The sequence below is a fragment of the Phoenix dactylifera genome, chromosome 12 (assembly GCF_051530095.1).
Source record: "Phoenix dactylifera cultivar Ajwa chromosome 12, Ajwa_hap1_PhDact_Kaust_v1.1, whole genome shotgun sequence".
NCBI lineage: Eukaryota > Viridiplantae > Streptophyta > Magnoliopsida > Arecales > Arecaceae > Phoenix > Phoenix dactylifera.
In genome coordinates, this window is record NC_143201.1 from 22,943,920 (window position 1) to 22,967,306 (window position 23,387).

At 39.7% G+C, this 23,387-nt stretch overlaps 2 protein-coding genes across 6 annotated transcripts; one reads left to right on the forward strand and one right to left on the reverse strand.

Annotated features, from left to right (window-relative positions):
* The first annotated feature begins 231 nt into the window (after positions 1-231).
* LOC103723601 (alpha,alpha-trehalose-phosphate synthase [UDP-forming] 6-like) lies at positions 232-6,694 on the forward strand. Of its 4 annotated transcripts, XM_039130155.3 has the most exons (5): positions 232-2,883; positions 2,964-3,237; positions 3,320-3,595; positions 3,814-3,865; positions 3,962-6,041. In XM_039130155.3, the coding sequence occupies exons 1-5, from the start codon at positions 887-889 to the stop codon at positions 3,997-3,999; spliced, it is 2,637 nt and encodes an 878-aa protein (XP_038986083.2). In that variant the 5' UTR covers positions 232-886; the 3' UTR covers positions 4,000-6,041. The 4 variants fall into 4 exon arrangements, with proteins under 4 accessions (XP_038986083.2, XP_088565275.1, XP_008812813.3 ...); XM_088709149.2 differs by lacking the exon at positions 3,814-3,865 and having other exon boundaries at positions 3,962-6,040; XM_008814591.6 differs by lacking the exons at positions 3,814-3,865; positions 3,962-6,041 and adding an exon at positions 6,088-6,694 and having other exon boundaries at positions 233-2,883.
* Positions 6,695-12,314: 5,620 nt separating this feature from the next.
* On the reverse strand, positions 12,315-22,789 carry LOC103701611 (two-component response regulator ORR21-like). 2 transcript variants are annotated; one of them, XM_088709151.2, is made up of 7 exons: positions 21,992-22,789; positions 19,959-20,111; positions 19,477-19,872; positions 19,203-19,279; positions 14,412-15,054; positions 13,605-14,322; positions 12,315-12,626 (listed from the first exon to the last, which is right to left on the reverse strand). In XM_088709151.2, exons 1-6 carry the CDS (start codon positions 22,176-22,178, stop codon positions 14,288-14,290), a joined length of 1,491 nt encoding a protein of 496 aa, XP_088565277.2. In that variant the 5' UTR covers positions 22,179-22,789; the 3' UTR covers positions 12,315-12,626; positions 13,605-14,287. The 2 variants fall into 2 exon arrangements, with proteins under 2 accessions (XP_088565277.2, XP_038986085.3); XM_039130157.3 differs by having other exon boundaries at positions 13,605-15,054.
* Positions 22,790-23,387: the final 598 nt, after the last annotated feature.

Here is a 23,387-nt window from a genome sequence, read left to right on the forward strand (position 1 = left end):
TTTTTTGTTGCTAGATTAGTTCACACCGGATGAGAAGGCAATGGGGGTGTGTCTGCAATATTAAAATCTACTGTAGGGTGTTTTGAGAGAAATCTCTTAAAAAATTTCAGAGGTTTTTTCATTTGTTTAATATCTCGTAGGGTAGTCGCAAGGTAACAGGGAGTGTGAATTAAAAAAAAAAAACGCTACGGGATATAACGCATTTTCTGGGTAATAATAATAAAAAAAAGTTAGATATTTTCGGTGTTCCAGCTTTGCACTATTGTCGGGTATGAAAAAAGGCGGCGCCTCTTCGCCCTTTGAAGAGCAATCTAATTTTCTAGAGCTTTTTTTCTTTTTTCTATCTCCTTTTCTAGAGCTCGAGATCTAATAGAAGTAGAACATCGCCTTCCGACTTGGTTAACTCCCCCATTTTCCCTCAGAAAGGTCTCTTTGTTCCCTTACTCCGTTGATTTCCAGAGCTGTACTCTCCTTCCAAGTTCCAATCTTCAAATGAGATCTCTTCCTTCTCGTTCCTCATAAATTTCAGCAATTTTTCCGCATGTTTAATTAACAGTGGGGAGCACAGATTCGTGTTTCAATCGGTTCTTCTTGAAAAAGATTGGATTTTGTTGACGCTCTGATTCGATTCCTTGCAGAAAGTTCCAATTTTTTATCCAAAATTCGAGCTTTTCCTACTCTCCTTGGATCGATTCCGCTCGCAAGCACTGATTCCTGTTCACTTTCACTCTGCCTTCAAATCATCACCAGACCCTCTTCTGCTCTCTTTCACTAAGCTAGAGTCCAAAAAGGTCCCATTTCTGTCCAGGAGAATCCCATCTTGGAGCTCTTCTCGCTGGAACTTTTGCTGTGGGAAGTGATATAACCTCGGTTTCCCGTTAGAAAGATGGTGTCTAGATCCTACTCGAACCTTCTCGAGCTGGCCTCCGGCGAGCCGCCGTCCATCGGCCGGATCCGCCGCCGGATTCCCCGGGTGATGACGGTGGCCGGCATCATCTCCGACCTCGATGAGGACTCCGACTCCGACAACTCCGCCGGCCCCTCCTCCTCCCCCCGCGACCGCACCATCGTCGTCTCCAACCACCTCCCCATCCGCGCCCACCGCCGCCCCGACAACCGCGGCTGGACCTTCTCCTGGGACGAGGACTCCCTCCTCCACCAGCTCAAGGATGCCATTGGAGATCACTGCGATATGGAATTCGTCTACGTCGGCTGCCTTCGCGACGAGATTCCCCTCGCCGACCAGGATGAGGTCGGCCAGATCCTCCTCGAGACCTTCAAGTGCGTGCCGGCCTTCCTGCCGCCCGACCTCCTCGCCCGATTCTACCATGGCTTCTGCAAGCAGCAGCTGTGGCCGCTTTTCCATTACATGCTCCCTCTGTCGCCGGAGCTCGGCGGCCGCTTCGACCGGTCCCTCTGGCAGGCCTACGTCTCGGTTAACAAGATATTCGCCGATAAGATTCTGGAGGTGATCAATCCTGATGACGATTTTGTCTGGGTCCATGACTACCACCTCATGGTCCTGCCGACCTTCCTCAGGAAGAGGTTCAATCGGGTCAAGCTCGGATTTTTCCTCCACAGCCCGTTCCCCTCGTCGGAAATCTATAAGACGTTGCCCGTCCGGGAGGAGCTCCTGCGGGCGCTGCTGAACTCCGACTTGATTGGATTCCACACATTCGACTATGCCCGCCATTTCCTGTCCTGCTGCAGTAGGATGCTCGGGCTGTCGTATGAGTCGAAGAGGGGTTATATTGGATTGGAGTATTACGGCCGGACGGTTAGCATCAAGATTCTGCCGGTCGGAATTCATATGGGTCAGCTCCGGTCGGTGCTGAGCCTCTCCGAGACAGAGGCGAAGGTCGCGGAGCTCGTCGAGCAGTTCCGGGATCGGGGAAGGGTGATGCTTCTCGGTGTCGACGACATGGACATCTTCAAAGGGATCAGCTTGAAGCTGCTGGCCATGGAGGAGTTGCTCAAGCAGCACGCCGAGTGGCGGGGGAAGGTGGTCTTGGTTCAGATCGCTAACCCGGCAAGGGGGAGGGGGAGGGACGTCAGGGAAGTCCAGGAGGAGACCCATGCGACGGCGAGGAGGATCAATGATGCCTATGGCGAGAATGGGTATGAGCCTGTTATTTTGATCAATGAGCCGCTTCAGTTCTACGAGAGAATGGCTTACTATGCGGTGGCAGAGTGTTGTTTGGTGACGGCGGTGAGGGATGGCATGAATCTCATCCCTTATGAGTACATTATTGCTCGACAAGGGAATGAGAATTTGGATGGTGTCTTGGGTTTGAATCCTTCCACAGTGAGGAAGAGTGTGCTGGTGCTTTCGGAGTTCATCGGCTGTTCGCCGTCGTTGAGTGGAGCAATCCGGGTGAATCCATGGAATATAGAAGCCGTGGCTGATGCAATGGTCTATGCCTTGGAAATGCCTGAGGCGGAGAAGCAGCTACGGCATGAGAAGCACTATAGGTATGTCAGCACACATGATGTGGGCTACTGGGCAAATAGCTTCTTGCAGGATTTGGCGAGGACGTGCCGTGACCACTCCAAGAGGAGGTGCTGGGGAATTGGGTTTGGTTTGGGGTTCAGGGTTGTTGCTCTTGATTCGAACTTTAGGAAGCTCGCAATGGAGCACATTGTTTCAGCATATAAGAGAACTAAAACCCGGGCCATCCTGCTGGATTATGATGGTACGTTGATGCCGCAAGCGTCGATCAATAAGAGCCCAAGCTCCAAGTCCATTGAAATCTTAAATAGCTTGTGTTCCGATACGAGTAATGTGGTCTTTCTTGTGAGCGCCAGAAGTCGAAGCACTCTCGGCGAGTGGTTTTCGCCTTGCGAGAATCTGGGCATGGCTGCGGAGCATGGCTACTTTCTCAGGTAGTAGTTATCAGGACTTCTTTACTTCTTTAGTTGGTTTTCGAATGGAAGTCACAGCTACAGCATTGTCTACTCTTCAGGTTGAAGAGAGATGCTGAGTGGGAAACATGCATTCCTGTTGCTGACTGTAGCTGGAAGCAGATCGCGGAGCCTGTAATGAATCTATACACCGAAACAACTGATGGTTCGACCATCGATGATAAGGAAACTGCACTTGTCTGGTCCTATGAGGATGCTGATCCCGACTTTGGGTCTTGCCAAGCCAAGGAGCTCCTCGATCATCTTGAGAGCGTCCTCGCAAATGAGCCAGTATCAGTGAAGAGCGGTCCGCACCTTGTGGAGGTTAAACCACAGGTTTGGAACTTAAACTGACTTCCTTCATCCACTGTGAGCCTCCTTTAGTGATAATTAAGGGCGATCTGAATCATTCTTGCAGGGTGTGAGCAAGGGCCTGGTGGCCCAGCGCCTGCTGTCTGTCATGCAGGAGAGGGGCTTATCACCAGACTTCATACTGTGCATTGGAGATGACAGGTCCGATGAAGATATGTTTGAGGTTATTAGCAATGCCATGGCAGGCAGTTCCCTAGCTCCTGCAGCAGAAGTGTTTGCATGCACGGTTGGTCGGAAGCCCAGTAAGGCTAAATACTATCTGGATGATACACATGACATTGTTAGGCTGATGCAAGGACTGGCTGCAGTCTCAGAACAAGCAGTAAGAAGCTCGCAAACCATTTAGTACTATGTATGCATGCCATATAAAAAGATTGCAAGGCACATTCTTTCTTTTGTCTTGGCGTTTTTAAGTATCGTGTGGTAGTGTACTGGGTCTCCTTTTTCATGTTATTAAGTAGGCTGTAAATAAGTGGAACTCTTGAAAAAAATATGTTAGTCTTGATGGTATCTCTGTGTTATTTGATTTCTTGCTGCCAGACATGTACGTATGGTATGTCAATGCTTGTCCCCTCATCGATCATCTTGCCAGGTTTAGAGCTTGTGCCACCCCAAAAACTTTGAATGATAATTAACATCACGATCATATTTCATGTCGAAAATCTAACAACACCTTAACTTCTCCCAGTTGCATCAAATTCCTTTGCAGCCTTGGAACTTCAATGATGTAGGTGGGAGCAACCAGATATATCATTTCCTTCTGCAGACCTGACAAACTGTTATAGATGCTTGTTCAATTAGGTTTCTACTGCCATTTGCTTGCTCTGCCTTGAATTTTGATTGTGTGAAATCATCTCTAATATGTATAATTGGGCCTGGAACATATTGTTGGATGATTTCTCCATCATTAGTTGCCGGCATGGCCTTGCCATATGTTAATGATTAGATCATAAGGTGTTTCAGAGTGCTGCTATGCTTCATGCATGTGCTTAAGTGTAAGTGCTGACAGGGCAGTGTGCGGGCTGTGCATGGAGCCTACGTGGACTGTTAACAGGGCGTTTGGCCAATCAACTGTCTTGTCAGTGTCTAACTTCATGTGAGCGTAGGACCTGTTTGTTTTTTTCGTAAATTGAAGTCTTAATTTTGCTACTTCGCACGGAAAAGTCTTTAAAGCCACTTTGCATTCACGTTGAGATTGTTTGAAGTTTCTATATCTGCATCAGAACTAGATATTGTAAATTCAGACTGGAAAATGATGATTGCAAGGGTATGTTGACACCACTATAATCTTACATGGAAGCTCTTGGTGTGGTGTCTTATCCCCACTTGTCCAAGGCAGCTGAGGATTGGTGCTGCACTTATGGTACATTATGTTGTCAGAAACGGATTTCCTTTATTTCAACTTTTGCTGTAGCAACTTGTGATCTCAAGTGTAAGGATCTGACTGTGTTATTGGTTTCTATTAAGGCCATAATCTCTATTTAGAAGTGTTGTTCAGTCCCTTTCTCCCCTTCTACCTTTTATCTCCATGTTTATTTCCTATGATTTTCTGATGTTCCCGTGCCCTGTTTCTATCTAATATATGGATGCATCAAAAGTGGTGCTGATGTTAGAACTAGTAACAATCCTTTTAGGTATCAACAAGAGCATCCCCACCTAATTTGAACTCCTTCGCTCTTATGCTAGATGCTTCCTGTCCATTCTGAACATACTTATACTGAAGTTGTATTGCATATACTCGGCAATGGTCCTTTCTTAAATAACTCTCTGATGATCAACACTTCTCATAATAGCAAGCCAAAATCAACCTTTCAGTTGCCTACCTGCCTCACCTAAATACTCATATGCACAATATTGGCAAACTTCATGTCATTAGCTGCTCATGTGCACAATATTGGCAAACTTCCAACCTTGTCCTGGTATTAAAAAAAAAGGCTACTCTACGTCTCTTAACTTCAGGTGATTTTGCTGATTTAGAAATGTATGAAGGCTGGATTTCTGAAGTCATGGGAAAGTTTAGACAACATATATGACATTATCTTTGGGCTCAGTACTGATGCAAGAATGAGAATATAAAAAACAGGGGAGAAAAGGGAAATGGGTCATGGAAATGAGCAAAATGTAGGAAAGAGCAGTCACTTTTTCTCTCTTTCCTCCCTAATTTCATATCTGCTGATGTGTTAGTCCCCCCAAGTGACTCATGTATTAGTTCCCTTAGGTGTATGAAAGTTCTTTAGTTCTTTGTCGATATAGCAAGTACCTGCTTATTAGATTTTTTGTAAACTAAACCTCCATTAGTATGAGCTAGAACAAGGAGTGATTGACAATATTAAGAGAGGAGTGGTAGCAGCCACATGATTAAGGTAATTATTCAACCGCGCAAGGAAAAGACTGGTAAACAAATTTGTTGATTGTTTGCATTTGTTGCTGCTGTTAGCATGGTTGTCTTGTTGATCTGGATCAAATGGTCATGTCTTTTTGTTCAGCACTGCATAGTTGGCAGTGCTATAGGAATTATTTTTCTAGTACTCGGCAACAGCAATGCATTGTATTAGTGCATCTGATCAGCACTCTGTACTCTGATCTTTTCTTCTTCTTTTTTTCAAAAAGCATCTCTAAGATCTTGAGTAGTTGGTAATGCATTGAGACTCCAAGTCATGAGAAATATGACCTATTATTCTTTAGTCTGATTAAATATCAGCGAGGGTTAATGCTCTCTCTAGGATTTTACTGATCTGAGTGAGAGTATCTTTATCAGGTCATTAGGAATTTTAGTAAATTGAGATTTACTGGTTGGTGCTATTGCTTGTGCAGTTCAAGTGCGATTATACACCCAAGCGAAGCAAGAGTATCATGCCGCTGCATATTGACTAGCCTTATGATTAGACAGCTTGTTTCTCAACCATGTTTCAAGCAATCTAATGGTACACTTCGCATAAGAATCTGTCAGATGTTTCCTTATGGACATATTGAAAGGCTCTAAATTTCCTGTGACAAGATGGCTCAAGGCAGGCTTGTGAACTTCCACATTTGCATTGCCCTTATTAATGATTCAATTTTTCAGATGAAGGCTGTGTGGGAGAGGAAGCGAGATTCGGACTGACTGCTGGTGGTTAGTTACTATGAACATTTTCATGTGCCACAAGTCCTCTATTATTGTAAGAAAAATTCTCCTTTGGGTGCACAGAGCGGGGATAAGCCTCTGTACAGGCAGGCCAGTATTGCATGGAGTCAAACAAGATTAGCCGTCTTAGTACCAGACTCTATATTGTTGCCACACCACTACACTAGCATAGTATAGTATGAGATTTTTTGGCATACCAAGTATTAGTACCGAATTGGTATAATATGGTATGTCGTTTGATTTGGACCAGTATAGTGTACTATGGAGCTAAAGAACAGGTTTAGATTTTTTATTAAACTTTGTTCTAGTCTCTAGAAGCCCTTGGGTGACATAAAGATTGTGGTGTGTCAGAAATGGTCCACATTGTGCGAATCTGTGCGATCCGTGCTACACTGTGATATGTATGAGGTGTCAGTGGTCCCGAACTTTTGAATTCTTGGCTCGGGGATGGCTCTATCAACTTGTTCGATGGAACCATCGACGTGGATCCAGCATCAAGTCAAGGATCTAGCATCTGGACGTAGGAAAGAGTCGCTAGGAACTTGGTTTTCTAAACCATGCGCGTGTTAGATGTGCATTGGATTCCTGGTCGGAGCCTCTCATCGGCCATTCAAATTAGATGTCTTGGGTGCATGAGAACCATTGTACGTGGCCTCCCGTTAACCAGCCACTAGGTCGCCGAGATCGTACGTGCATGGGACGATGAATGCCGTGCGGCGAATTTGTGCGCATAAATCCGAAACGCCATGAGTGGCAGACGGGCGTTGGAGCAAATTAACCGTGCTTTGATATTACTTCAAACTTTCATGTACAAACCCCTATCGAACGCTGATATTACATGAAAGTCCCTCATGTGACAATCCAAAACTTGCATGTATAAACCCCTATCGAACGATAATATTACATGAAAGTCCCTCATATTGACGATCCAAGCCTCTTTCGACGAACGCGGCAACGGCACATGAAGGCTTTCGCGCAGGAGAAGGGTTCTGGGTATAGCTGAGATCTCGGGACGTAAAGCATTTCTCCTCTCCTCTTAGCTTTTGAATCATTGGCCAAAGATTTTTCCTTCCTATTTCTAGGTTTTCGGGCCCTAAGTTTTTGTTTTTTTTGGGAGCATGGTTAGAAAAGAATTATTTTCTAAACTTTCTAAGAGAGCTTGTTGTTGCAAGGAAAGGGAGAACTTTTTTATTTTTATTTTTTTGGTTTTGAAGATCAGTAGACATTGATGCCAAGTTGAATCATTAGACGATAGTTTATTTAAAAGTGAAGTTTATGGTTGTAAGAAATAATATAATATGTAGATTGTACTTGTGTCAAAATCTACTTGTTTGCACCAGCTGAATCATTTTTAGATTTTCTTTTTTAATTTTTTGAGAACTAGGATGGGTGGAGAGCCAGCAGAATACCAGATCAAGAGTATAACCGAACCCAAGTCTCTTGTAATTTATTTCTTCTCTACTCTAGGTATTTTATTTTGAAGAAGAACATTTTTTGATTGGTTTTCTTATCATCTAAAACTCTGATATTTATTCTTTGTATTTCTTTTATTGTGCTGTATACTAGCATATTCAATGAATATAAGGCAGACACTAAACCCTGCTCTACATCGAAAAGACCTTGTCTTTCATTCACTTATCAATGATTTTTGAATAATATCCAGGATTTGAACCCTGGATCTCTTGAAGGGCAAAGCCCTTAGATGCTGGTCAACTGAGCTACAGTCAATGACTACTCATCCATGTTTCATAGATAAAGTGCTCTTTTTAAATGACTACTGAGAGTTTCCTTTTTTTTTAAGGCAAAATTTGTTCATGAGGTTTGCATGGAAATTTTCAGTTTTATTATTAGTAAATGGTGCAAATTAGTGTGAAAAGGCTGCAGATTACCCTAAATAATTGATCAAATGATTTCAATCTCATTCATTATCAAATCTATTTCCATATTGACTCAAGAGAATACAGATCGAGTTTAATCTTGGACTACTCCAGCCACATTATTAATCATTTGCCCTGGAATCATCATTGTAATTTAAATTTAAAATCTGCACAAAAGTATGGTGTAATTCAGGATCACATAGAAATATGATTAATAAGGCATGAGCATACACATGCTTTATTCAATACAAAAAATGCACAGTGATAACTTTCTTGTATAATTCAAGCAAATAAACAATTGTTTATGAACAGATAAACAACAATATGTACTGCCTATTCATTTAAACATTAGCTGGCCAGTGACTGAATTTCACATCCTGAACCAGTTTCATTTTATTAAACTGCTTCATTAACGACGGGAATCGAGAATATGTTAAAACTAATGGAAACTAGCATAATGCTTTTCTTTTTCAGATTCATGGATGGCTTCATGACTTTTATGGATCATTATATATTCTATGGGAGTCCCATAAGAAATATCTTGATGTTGCATAATGTTTAACTGCTAGTTTGGAGATGCAACATTGGGACATTCCTACTTCAGAAAACTAAGATTGAAGAGAAAATACTAAGATTGACTACTAACCTATATGGTTTATGTTTATCAACTGGCTTTGATTGTGCTGTTGACAAATAATGGGTCCATGATATGAGATTTGATTTAAGTTAAAGGCTTCAACGAGAGTGTCGCCGATATATGCCTAAACAAGAATTGTATCCTATGTATGTTGTCAGCTCATAGCTCAACTAATTGGCCAAGTTTGATGCCTGCTCTCAGACATGTTAATTTTTCATTTAATTTTTGGGTTCTCGGACATAGCTCATAGCTCAACCATCTTCTTGCCCATTGTTCTAATCTGATCAAATTTTTTTGAACATCCTTATAATGTTATTAGACAACAAATGACTTAGTCATGCCCATGAGCCCTCTCCTGGAATAACATCATGACTAGCAACCAAATTGCCTGCATCTTATGGGCTGCATATGAAATCAACTTACGTGCCATGAGATAAATGTCTGTAACCTGAACATTCAGTTCAATGTGCTGGTTGTGTCTCTAACAGCGTTAAGCTATGTCTAATTTTTATATAGTATATGGACAAATATGAAAATACATAATTTTCTCAAAATGCAGCATAATTTTTTTACCTTGTAATTGTCTTGTCCAACAGATACACCCCAAACCGTCAAAAAACAGAGGAAAACAATACAATGGTAAATTGCAAGGCATTATAATTGCCAATAAAAATACAGAATGGGGAATGACATCCAATAAAACAGTGGATTCATTTAAAATAACATCATCTTCTAAGATATATTTTTATTATTATTTTTTTTAAACTTTGCATTACTTTATCTCCTTTTTCTGATTCCTCCTATGTCAATGCTTCATGTTTAGTTCGAATTATAATTATTTCACCGAAATATCTATGATCTATGACTATCCTCGTAAACAATGTCCCTAATGTAAATGAGGTGCTTGAAAAATTTTAGGCACCATAAATTTTGAAGATGCCATGATTTTAGATGCCACTGGCTGCTTTCTTTTTACTTGCAAAGCATAACCTAGAAACAAATAACAATTAACTAGTGCATAATAAGGGATAATTGGCGTTTGGCAGAGGATTAGGACACCTAAGAAGAATGACAATAACACCCCGCTGAAATTTCTAATGGCGCACTTCCAAGGATTAATCATTTCTGAGTGACACTACTAGTGCAAAGGACCATGGGAGAACCATTTCTGCAATGCGAAAACCAAATGCCCCTAAAACTTCTAGGGTGGCAAAATAACTTTATAAAGTTTCGGTACATCAATGAATAAAGAATGTCAGATGCTACCCGGAGAGTAATATATGTTGCCACACCAAGCTGTATAGTGTATATGGAACCCTTCTCAGAAGATTTAATGGCTAAGCTTTTAGGGACCATAAGGAGAGTAACTTTGTACTCTCCCATCAAATTTTCCCTTTTAAGGATAGTATTAAATGCTACCTACCTTATTAAAGGATTCAACAGTTGAGGTGGTTGGGTTATAAAGAAGGGTGGTTTGGAAACTCTCCCACCAAATTGTTAGATTGTTGGAAATGTCTGATCATGATATGAATTATGAATACTACGTGTCTTGTCTGGGTCCTTATTATTGTCTACCTTGGCGAAAGCTTCCATGGCTGAACCTTTTGAGTCCTAAGAGAAACTCAAAAGACGGAAGTTTTGAGTGAGAATATATATTGTTGAATTGAAGCTGGTCCTTGGAGGGTAACTGTTTGCAAACCTGGACAATGGCCAGGGAGTGATCATCTTTCGTTGGTTGTTGGAGGAAAGCCTTCTGGGACTACCAAAATCGTCGGCAATCACTTCCTCGTTGATGTAGCCTGATGGGGCGATCTCGGCTCTCCATTTCTCGTACTCCATCAACATCTTATCTGCCTTCTTTGGGTTCATGGGCATTGCACTTGAGAACCTAAGAAGAGTCTCATCTCCATAATTCTGCATCCAAGGAAGAGGAGCCGATAAAAACTAGAGCTTAGAAATTGAACAGGAAAGAAGTATTGCTTGTGGCATCATTACGAAGGCTCATGCTAGTAGTAATTACTCATACCGACCTTTCTCGAAGAGCCCATTTTCTGTCAAAATTCTCCTCATTTTTATCCATTAGAGAGAGAGAGAGAGAGAGAAAGAGAGGGATAGACGTGGAGGCTTAAGCCCCCCCTTTACAGGGTGGGAGTGCGATATAAAAACAGTTTGTTTTGTCCTGTAAAATAGTCATATAAAGAGTATCGACAGGATTTAGTATATATATGTATTTATATAATATTCTTTGCATCATTATTTGTAAACTACAATAATAATGGCATTTATATGAATATCAAAAATACCTATAAAAGTGTTATCTTTCTTCTGCTGCAATACTGACAACAACGATTCTATTTCCACCTTCTTTTTTTTCTTTTCTTTTTCGTGAGTGTATTTACTTAACCAGCTGTAACCCGCACACGTAACTAATGACAACAACCATTCTACGAGAAGGCAAAACATATGTTAAAAAATTAAAATTTGGTAAATTTGTGTACTGTTGACGGCCAAAAATGAAAAAAATTTCGGATGAGCATACCCCGTTAAATGTAAATCGAATGTAATTCCTGGTTTCTAACTTGTGGGGTTACCTGTGAAGCAGCTTAGTAATACTCCAGAATTAAAGGAAACTAAGCTTTTAAGTACAACTCTAGGGTGAAGGCAGCATGCTTTGGACGACACAATCTCCAAACTTTCAGAAGAGGACTCAACCGTTAAGTGCTGAAAACATGGAATAACGACAAATCTTGGAAAGAAATACTACAATATTGGCCGTGAGACTCCCGCGCATGCCCGAATCAATGCCAACTCTGGTGTAGTTTTTCCTGTCATTCTACTTCTCTCCATCCCAAACCAGATCCGAGAGGTTTTGAGCCAGAAGCAAATACTGGAGCATTGATTCTATCCAGCTTCTTCTTCCATTGGAAGCCCGAGTTAAACAACTGACAATATAGGTCAGTCTGCCCCACCACGGCACCAACCACCAGGACAATCTTTGGTAATGGAATAAAAGCACAAAACTTTAGCCATAAAGTTTCGCCCGCATGCCTTAGAGGTCTAAGATGGTTGGGTCACTGCTACAATGCTCGTTATTTACAAAACAATTTGTAAGAAATTGAAGAGAGGAATACAAAAATAAGGTAAAATATAAGATCTGATGGTTAACTCTCATGCATGGACCCATCATATTATATGTAATGGTCATGCTAATAAACGCTGTTTTCCTTCCATCACAATGTCAATGCTCAATAATTACATCACTGTTAAAACAGATAAATACTAGGCTTCCAGTCTGCCCACTACTCATTCACATTGCTTTAGTAATATTAAAAAGGGCCACTACTCCTTCACATTGCTTTAGTAATATAAAAATAGAATTAGGCTATTCTATCAAATCAACAAATTAAACCAATTACCACAGCCACAAATGGGGCTTGTTTCTTCAATTGCACAGTAACTGTAAAAATTCAATGAAAGTTATCTTTCCCTTTCACAAAAGATAATAGAGGCTACTAAAAATAATTTGCGAACTCACCACCCTCCCAGGACAAGTAACATTGAGTCCCATATATGATTTCTGAGGACCTGAGCAGGGTGACTAACCTAAATGACAATAGAAATGTTTGAAAAGGGAAAAAAGGACTGAATCAGATATCCTGAATGTTGTCCATGAAGTGCTGTTAAGGATTTCACGAAGCATTCTACCACCCCATCCCTACAAAACAAAGCCACCGGTTAATGTTACAAAATATTCTCCCAAGTAGTTGTCCACATGCATAAATAATTCCAGCAAATCAATATAAAAAATGTACTCTGAGGCAGGATCAAGAAAATGACTTGTGCATGCAATATGGAGGGGGAAAAAGGAGCGTACATGAAAAGGTAAAATAACAATGCCATATTCATGTTCACATGTGCATAGATTCTGAACTACACAACTGCAACCAGATATTTGCAGATGCGTACCACTTGGCATTTTATTTGTTCGTACAAAGCAAAATGTGTGCAGTAAAAGTTCCTCTCACAACAACCTGGGTATTCGAGTCAAACATATAATGGAACTTCCCCAACAAACAGTTTAGGCCTGGTATATGACGAATGTCCAATTGCACAGATTTGCGTACACATTGTAGGGAAAAAGATTAACACATTATGGATATTCTACCTTGGCGCAGAGAAAATTATAGGTTCCCCCTTAAGCTTTTGCAATTGATGGCAAACACATGAAATTGGAGCTTTACAAGTCGAAATATAACACCCAGCCACTAGAGTTAGAACTATAAATGATGTTTGATCCACAACAACAATGAAAGAGAAAAATATTTTAAAAGAAAATTAACTGATTCACAAACTGAAAATAATATGACTGCTTCTTAGTACCAATTGATACTGTCAAGGCTGTTTATACACCAAATATAGGTAAATGAGTAAACATATGTTATTTCTTAATTAACTCAGGCCATTTTACCCACTTGAGAGAAAAGTCAATCTTTATAACAGAATAAACAGTAAATGTTTTGTTACAAAATAACAAAAAACATTTTCTTAAATTCAAATAACAAAACCAAGATGGATTCATCAAGGGCTAATAACTATATGAAAATTAAAACAGTCAAATAGAGGGCAGATTCATAGTAGTATTTCATTTTTCTACAGAAAATGTGATAAAGCACATGATGAGGCTCTGCATTACCTATTTACAGAGAGCATATAAGTCACTTGAAATCTGAGGACTCATGGGGTTCCACACTTCAAAGATCGCCATTAGATCCAAGAAGACCTTGGTTCAATATGTCTCCATCATCATTTAGACGCGAGCCAGTAGTGGGAGATTGAATGTCATCCACAGCAAACCAGCTGGGAATGCGAGCACCTTCACCAATGAAACCAAGACTTCTCCCTTGTCCTTGACCAGGTAAAGTCTGTGACACTGTACCACCACAATCGATGTTGCTAAAGTTGGGCAAATCAAGATTTTTCCCTTGTCCTTGATCAGGCAAAATCTGTGACACTGCACCAGCACCCTGGATGTTGCTCAAGTTAGGCATGAGACAAGATTGATTAACAGGACCAATATTCCCATGAAGGGTCTGCGCCCACCAACCGACATCAGTACAGGATGGCACTGATGAAGAAATTGATTTAGGAATCGAGCAGCTATTTAGCACAGCGACATTCTTGAAGACTTCATCTGAGACCTGTGCCTCACCCACTTGTACATTACTTGAATTAGACGAAAGTAGGTTGTAATCTACAATTCTACTGCCTTTCTTATAGCTGGAGCTATGGCTTATGGGGGAAGGATTGCTCCCTGCCTGAAAACTAGTCAGCGGCTGTGAAGGGACTACCATGGAGTTCTGATTTATGAGACCAGGATTATTTCCACCTTGAAAATTGGTCAATGATGAATTCTGATTTATGAGACCAAGATTATTATCTGCCTGCATACTGGTTGATGACTGAGGGGGGACAATTATATTCATAGGATTAGGATTATTACCTGATTGAAAACTAGTCGATAATCGAGAAGGCACTACTACAGAATTCTGATTTGCAAGCACAGGATTCTCCCTTTCCTGAAAACTTTTTGATGCCTGAGAGGGAAGAACTAGACAAGATGGTTGCACATTAATTGCACGATGGGATTCTGATAGCACAGGATGCAGCTGTTGCTGCTGTAACACGGGGACCTGCAAGTTACTATTTTGAGTATTACTTAACCCTCCAAGATTGCTGGCGGAGATCACTTTACTGGAGGACGAAGTAGGAAAACCAGAAGACAAGCCCCTAACAGCATTCGATTGAGGGAACTGTCTGGGCATGTTGGCCGGGCATTTCATCAGAGGAAGACCAAATGCTATGCCATGTTCAATAGGAACAGACTTAGCTCCTTGCATTGAGGCTTGTTGAAGAAGTGGTTGGTCCATTGCTGACATTCCTAAGCTGCCAGAAGGTCGACCTAAGAGCTCATCTTGCCAAGCAGCCAAGGTTTGTGGAGGAATTTGACCTGCGACAGTCAAACCTTGGAAATCAAGGCTTCCAAGAAAAGGCACTTTTGCATTTGAGCCAACGCCAGACAAGGAATTAGGAAGCCCAGTGTGGTGTTGAGCTATACTCAATCTCTTCAGATACAATCTGAATTTCTGCACAAATTCAGCAAATTGCTAGAAAATTAGAATTGTCAGTCAACATTGAGTACAGGGAAAGACTGAAAAACATAGCGACGGACAATGAACGGGAAATCAAAAAGAGATATGTCGATGTTTTAATTATCTTCCTAGATCATTTAAGTTCCTTAACATTCTTTTCCCTTTACTATCATAGTTTTTAAAGTACAATCAAACTCTGATCCATGGCATACCAACCGGTCCATCATTTGCTGCATATTATGGTCCAGCATGTACTGGCACAGGTATGGAATATGAAACTGGTATTGAAACTCTTAGATAAGCAAATAAAACTTCTGTGGTCAACAGACATTGCTTTTTTTATAAAGCAATTTCATGACGTATGTATGATAACAATAACAAGGTCCTGTGTTATCTTCCCTGGGGAGGAAAATCAAGAAAAAGGAAGGCATATAAGGCAAAGAAGTTGTTGAACATTAAGAAACTCTTCAGTACCATTTTAGGAAATATTTTCAGATCTTACTCGAAGAAATATCATGTGCTTTGTTAATGATACTCAAAGGTGTTATTCCACCCATATGCCACTTCAAAATGTTTTTGGAGAGGCCTTCATCATAAGATTGTAATCATAGTTTTTCCAAACAAATGTAACTCTTCTGTTTCTGTTTTTTCCATCTCTTGTTTCTGTTCGTTCATAAACTTCAGCATATGGACTCAGAAAACAAATTTCTATGAAAGTCTAGAATATGCAAATGCTTCCAGCACGTCCACATATAAAATCACCTGAAAGCATAGATATGCTTTTGTGACCAATTCTTCTGATGTTTAACTAGACCCTATATGTACCAGTTCAGGTAACCACTATGTAGACATCCTTTCAGTTCATATCTATGCTTATACTAGAATCCCTTTATATGCAATTCATGTTTGAACAGAGACAGGAAAATATATTCATCTCTTATATCTCATACTAATCAGCATAAGCAGCAAGACCATATTCTTTATATAGCTGATATTGTCTAGTGGCTGATATATTAAGTAATACATATTCTTTCCTTTTGTTTAAGAACCTTCTAGTAATCATAAGTGTCTGGAGGGTTTTCATCTCAAGAAATGACCAAATACTTTTTCCTGCCACCAATTGTTTCTCACCACCATCAAACTTTTTTGAGGGCTTAAAAAGTAAACTTTTTCATTTCAATTTTTGTACATCACATGTTCTTCTTTTCAGTCATAGGATTTATGTTCTAGAGTTTCATATATTATCATTTCCTTGATCACTCAATGTGTGAGAATAAAATACTTCATGCTTTTAATTGCTTAAGTTAGATTAACTTGCTATGTTACATAAATCATCTGTTCATACAAAAGATGACACTCATGTCTCATTTCAATTAATAGTAAATTCAGTCAAAGAATTGATGTGAACTTGGACAAAATCTGGGTTACCTTCCTTTATCATGAAGGTATCCTCAGTGAATGATGACAAACACAATACTCAACAATTTGATATTAATGGAGCTAGTACATTAGTCAGAAATGATTTCACTTGCTGCATTAGTATAGGACACTTTGCACCAGACATTTTTAGTAGATGCTTTTAATTATGTTTTGATCTTTCAACTGAAATGTTTCATCTAAGCATGACCACTTCAGGGATTTGGTTGGAAGATTTACTAGGGAAACCAAGGTTTTGATAATGCTGATATCAAAAAAATAATGGAGCGACTTCTTTTTGAGGTGAAAGGAGGGCCAGAGCCCACCAATTCATTGAAAGAAATGAAAGAACACAAAGACCTCCCAAGGAGAGGAGGAGAGAAACTACAATTCATTGAACCAGACTTCTACAAGAAAACAACAGCCCCTTTGAAACTATTATTTGTTGTTATAACGAAAACTATTATTTGGGGTTTTATATCAAATAGATAGTTTTTTTATTAATTTTTGGACCATTTGTGCTACAGCTCATATCTCTTGTTAGTTTGAAGCCATTAAATCAATGGTTCAATAGTTCACATTTTATATAATTTTCTAAAATATCTACAAGTATCAATATAAATAAGAAGATTTTAACATATACATATGTGTATGTATTTATTTATGTATGTATAAGCCCCTCTCTATGATCCAACAGGTTGAGAGGTCCTAACCCAAACATGACCCAACCTGCTGGCAGGTCAGGATTGGCTAATCCATACCCGACCCGTGAACCTGACTGGTCAGATTCAAGTCGGTTTACAAATTTTCACCGCCACCGCCCACTGAATACAAAAATAATTTCTTCTAGCAGATGTGGGGATCTGGATTTTAAAATACTTGCCGTTGAACAGTGAAAGTGCTGACCATTATAATGGAATAATGACTAAATCACAGCCGTTATTTCTGTTATAAAATGTCACAGCAGCCGTCAACATTCCAAAAGAAGGCCCACCTTGATGTTTTGCATCAAATTTGAGTATGAAAGATGGGATTGCTTTATGAATTGGTAATGAATGTTGCCAAGTTGTGATCTTCAATAGACATATTACGATCCATTATGATTTTGAAATTACCTAAAAATGAAAACAACAACCCTAGTACCATCTCCATATCTGGTTTACTTGTAAGCTTTATTGGGTACGCCTTATATACCGCTTTTGGGCAACCCTCTTAACAACTAAGAGATCCATTCGAAGAACATGGGGATTAGTTGAAGTAATGAGTCTCCCATATTGGGAGGCTCGTTACTTTAATTTGGATAATGAAAAATTATTTCATTTTTTTAGTGTTAGTCGGAACCTTAGGCAGTTTTCTAAAAGGAGGACCCATGTAAGAATAAAAGATCCGTTTTAACATGAAATGGATATCTCCGATCAACATAAAGAAACACGGATGAGCCAACTTGATATTTTTGGCATTATCATCATAAAGAAGAGATTCCGGATTTTTGTTACTTCCTATCTTTGGGGCAAATCGAATCAAGTGGCTAAGAAGTTTTGAACTTTCTATTACATATCCGTTGAAATCAGTATTTGTGTGGTTCTGCTTGAGCCGTACGAGATGAAATTCTCATATACGGTTCTCAAAGGAGGAATTCTTTTGGTTTTATAAACTATTTTATTCTTTGGATTATAACTATTCTTTTAGATTTCTCCTTCTGTTTATTAGTTTTTTGAATTTATTGTTTTTGGGCTACCTTGACTCTTAATTGCGCTCTTATTGCTTAGCTGCCAGGTTGTCCGTCAGCACTTGTCTGCCTCTTATAATCAGATAAAACATTAATGACTATTATGTGAGAAGCTTTTCACGCTAAGGTTGTATATGTTGTTTTCATAAATGTAATGAGTACATGACTAGAATGGGATTCAACCCATTAAAGTTCAAGAGAGATTTTTGGAATATTTTGCGGGGTCAGACCATCTGACTCCAAGAAAAAACAAGCTGCCTCTATAATCTGACTCTAATTCCTTACAACATCATAATGCACTTATGCAATTTGGTTTGTCAAAAAGCTTCTTATGAATAAACCCTATAAAATTTCAAGAAGCTTCTTTAAATGTGATTCTGACTTTGCAGTTCTCAATAATTTATCTGAACTTGCATAACATCTTTAGCTTTTTCATATTCTGGCATGAAATTTTATTCTTCAGTTCAAAACTAGACGAAACAAGAATTATACAAAGTAAAACACAGAGCTCCAACCTCCTCATAAGTCATGCCAAAATTGTAAATAATTTTTTAGGGAAATATTTCACTAATGGGCAACATACTCCATAACATAATGTATTCTTGCCCAGGACATCACACAACAAGGTTTACAACTTAAGTATGCGAAGATATAGCAATGCAATTATACCCATTACTACCAATTAATCCTGGCAAAGTTTCAGGTCATCATCTATTACAACATCCCAATTTCAGATAAAAATGCCTGGTGTAAGATATATCTCTGTTTGATTCATAGGAGAATAAAGAACAAGTTCTCTGTTAGATCAAGGAGATTAGAAGTTCAACAACAAGGATAAAACTGAGCTGTTCCAATAAGTTGGCCAGCAAAAGAAGTATGGATATTTCACATTTTATCCCAGAACACAGAGTTCTATGTGATCGATAAACAACGAGAAACTAAAATAAGAACAATCAGTTGCTTCCAAAGTAAATTTAAATGTAGTTCAAAGTCAAACCTGCAAATGGCTCGCTACATTTTCTCTAGTGAGATTTGGAACATTCATCAAGTCAAGGATTCTCTTGGGGACAGCCTCTGCAGACAATTCAACAAAATTCATCAATATAATAAAGCTCAGCAACTCCAATTTATGTTCAGGAAGTCAATCTTCAGTATCATACTTGTAAACAAACCAACCAAAGCTAATGACTAAAAACTTCTCTGGAATTCATAACTCAAACAATATGAAGGGACAATACAAAAGATAATAAAGGGTTCTAAGTAATTCATACTGTCTATTCCAAGTTGGTTTACAGCATTAACAAACTGTTGATGAAGTTCCACAGACCACACTACACGTGGTTTCTTTGATGAAGAATCACTATTATCTAGTTCACCTTCATCATCTTCTCTACCATCTCTTCTCTTTTTCTGAGATTTGCTGGCATTATCAGTTGCATCAATCCCTGAGGAATTATTTTCAGCATCACCAGTGACTCGTCTATTACGGTCAGAATCCTCAAAGCTATCAGAATGTTCAGCTTCTCTGTTGTCTTGCCACTTCTTTCTAACAACATGCTGCCATATGTTTTTCAGCTCTTCCATGCGAACAGGCTTAATTAAATAATCACATGCCCCATGCTTAATTCCTTGCATCACGATACTGGTTCTCATATCAGCCGACATCACTTCAAATCCATAAATGAAACTTATTAAAACTTTCCTAGAATAGAAGAAATAACTATAACTTTCATGAAGAAGGAAGAGTACTTACTGATAACAGGAAGATCCATTTCAAGACCAATAAGTTCAAGTAACTGGAACCCGTCCATGTCAGGCATATGAACATCACTTATTACCACGTCAAAACCACCCTTTGTCTCACGCAGAATAGATAGTGCTCTTGTAGCCATGGTACAAGTTGTGACTGCAAAAAAGAAAGTGCTTGAGTTTTACTTATATAACTCTCATCCCAAAAACTAATTGATTATGCAAGTAGATCAAAATCACTTCCCTTCTACAAGACTGTAAGCAATGCATCAGCATAGAGAATGAAACTTGAAAGATATCAAAAGAACAATTTCAAAGGAATCAAAGTGCTTTCTTAGGAGGAAGTTGCACCATTTATATTTTGCATATGACTCATAAATGCTAAGACAGCCCAGGAAGTGACTTTGCAAGCTTCATTAGGACTCATAAATGAAACTTTCCTTCGGCATTGCTCCCATGCATAATTATTCTTGATAACTATTTGTCTATTTCCACTCATAACTTCTCTTAGTACTAATTTCCATGCACAACTTCTATTTCATGACTTTCGTTGTACGAGCGCCACATTTTGGTCATTTCATCATCAAACAGCCATCTTAGTTGGTCTATCAATGGTTCAAAAATGGTCTAAACACGATCAAACAACTTATTTGCCAACCAGATTAGTAACAATATATCATTAAATTTTTTTTTTAAGGAAAAAAAAAACTAAGGGTCTATATGGTGGCACATAATTTGAATTACTGTGTAATCAGAATTACTTGCAACAAATAAACTTTTAAATTTAACAAAACACATACATATGGCTATTTGCAGTAATCCAAGTTGCATTTGCTTCAACTATATGCAACCAAACAGCCTTTTAAAGGAAATTCTATAACTTGAATGGCCAACAAAAAGAAAATTCGTTTAGCACCAAATATAATTTGTGGAATGGATCTCTAGCAACACTTCAAATGCTGGATTAACATCGGCAATTCTTACAGAATGATTGTTCTCCTAAATCATTCATGACTCTTCAAGATAAAAGTAAGGCTGAGAATGGAAACTTGACACGGAGAAAATGGAATATAAAGATTTGAATCTTTGATTCAATAATCAGAAAATTGGAGTACGCAGAAAAACAGTTACTAAAAATCAGCTCAAGGGAATTGGTGATTATTAACAATGCTTCCACAATAGGAATGACAACAAAAGTGATAGTACCAGCATCCACTAGAAGGGTTTTCCAGCAAATGGTCATGTTCGAGAAAAGGTCTGTCCGCTCATAGATGAGTGCTTATGAACATGATATCAAAGACTGATTTTTGCAAGCTTGCTGGCTTCACTTTGAGGTTTTCAAATTCTATCCTTTCTTCTTGTTTTCTTTGCTTTACAAGTTCAAGAATTTTCAATATTCAGATGTAACAGAAGGAGATGTTCGGTAGCTGAAGATTAGTATCAACACATAAGTAAACAGAGAGGTCAAACCATTGGCTCTACAAAATTCTAGTTGAGTCCTGACATAGAATTTCGGCGCCGCCCACAAGTCCACAGACTTACTGATTTTCCATAGTAGAAACAAACACCTATTTTCTATTTAAATATAATATGATTTCTCAAAAGTAAGATAAAAATATGGAAATATAATGATTTACTAGTAAATTCAAGCACACCCCGACCTCCAATCTATCTGTTTCAATACATAACTCCAAAAACCTAGATCCACGTTTGATGTTCCCCACAAGCAAACGAGCATGGGACTAATAATCATTGTTCGCAGGTATGCCAACAAAACAAAGGAGCAAAAAACAGTTGCATATTGGCAATATTCACATTTTATCTACGCACGATACAGCATAATCTAGCAGCAAGAAACAGCCAAAAGTCGAATGGATACAACCCAACAAAATTTACAGATCAGGATAATATTCAAAAATCATGAAAACAAAAATTTGGTATTCTCTAACAACAATCAAGAACCAAATTCACAATAAACCAAATCAAAGACCACCATCAAACCATTAAAGACCGAACTTTCCCACCCATAATACTTACCATTATAACGGCATTCCAGGAGCATCCGCTCCAAAATCCTCAAGCAGATCGTGTCGTCGTCCACCACAAGAACCCTCATCCCCACTGGGAAATCCTTCGGTATCGGCTCCCTCACCTTGGACGACGACCCATCATAAAAACTCCCCGTTCCCATGCTCGACGGCGGCATCTGCTGCACCTTCGCCATCTCCACACCGCCCCTCCCCACCCTTTAAAGAAAAAAAACTCGAAAAAAAAACTCCAAACCTCCAGACCACCTCAAACCCTCACCGAATCCCCTCCCGGACCTCCATTCCCCGCCTTTCCAATCAATACTCCATCCTCCCCTCCGATCCCCCACTCAGGAACCCCCTCCGCCGCCACAAAACCCCGGCTGAGAAGCCAAAGCAACCCCAATTCCGGACGGATCCGCGGCAAGATCAAGAACCAACTCCCCTTCCAAGCTCCAACAGGCGGCCTCTCCGGCCCCCAACGAGATTTCCTCGGTTCGATATTGCCAAAGATTAGCTCCAGAGAAAGAAAGAGAGAGAGGGGGGAAGCGGGGAAGAAGACCGCAATATAAACTACCCTCCGGCGTCTCTCCGCTTTATTTTTCTTTGAGGATGCAGGCGGAGTTTATTTATAGCCGAACGAAACGGGGAGAGAGAGAGAGAGAGAAAGAGAGAGAGAGGAGTGGAGCGCGTGCGCACTGGAAGAGGCGGCGGGTGGATGGCAGTGGGAATCACTAAAATTTCCGGGTTTCAATATTAGGTCCGGTGGCCAAAACTAGCGTTGCAAAAGAAAAAGATTTCCTCTAGGTTTGCAACTTGGAAAGGGACTCGTTGGCACTTAAATGCAGTGGGTCAAGGGAGCACGAAAGGAAGGTCATGAGAGACTTCTTCTCAATTTTGGGCAGGACTTTTTTTGGGTCCGTCAAGGTAGTGTGGTTTGAGTGAGAGGATTCAATGAATTGTGTTGTGTTGATGCCCATCTACAACAAGATTTTGGAATGAATCCATAAAGGGGGAGGGTTTATGGGGCAGGTGGTTTAATTTGGAGGTGTAGGATGCATTTACAAGTTTCTAAAGATAGGAACATGGGCTGGCACTTGAAATTTTCCACAACAAAGGAAGGTGTTTAGGGGTCATGCTTTTTATTTTAGGCCTTCTTCAATACTTGGGCATTGCATGCAGATTTTAGCAATGATGCCGGTGGAAAGTTTGATTGATCGGATCTGATGGATTATATTCTTCGGAAGTGTTCAATGGGTTGTTTATTTTGTATGCTGGGTCGCAATTTTGTGCAACAACTAGATGGTTGGAAGGTGATCCTCAAATGGTGATTAGATAGATTAACAAGCCATCCTAGCCTCACTTAGATGTTCATTGGATGGTTCTTGATATTTGCCGAATGTTGT

Excerpts from the sequence above, each read along its gene's own strand:
- LOC103723601 (XM_039130155.3), top strand. The coding sequence starts at position 887 with ATGGTGTCTAGATCCTACTCGAACCTTCTCGAGCTGGCCTCCGGCGAG. Across the intron at positions 3,596-3,813 it reads CTGCAGTCTCAGAACAAGCA|ACATGTACGTATGGTATGTC; the intron begins GTAAGAAGCTCG and ends TCTTGCTGCCAG. Across the intron at positions 3,866-3,961 it reads CTCATCGATCATCTTGCCAG|TTGCATCAAATTCCTTTGCA; the intron begins GTTTAGAGCTTG and ends AACTTCTCCCAG.
- LOC103701611 (XM_039130157.3), bottom strand. The coding sequence starts at position 22,178 with ATGGCGAAGGTGCAGCAGATGCCGCCGTCGAGCATGGGAACGGGGAGT. Across the intron at positions 20,112-21,991 it reads CCTGGAATGCCGTTATAATG|TCACAACTTGTACCATGGCT; the intron begins GTAAGTATTATG and ends TCTTTTTTGCAG. Across the intron at positions 19,873-19,958 it reads AATGGATCTTCCTGTTATCA|TGATGTCGGCTGATATGAGA; the intron begins GTAAGTACTCTT and ends ATGGATTTGAAG.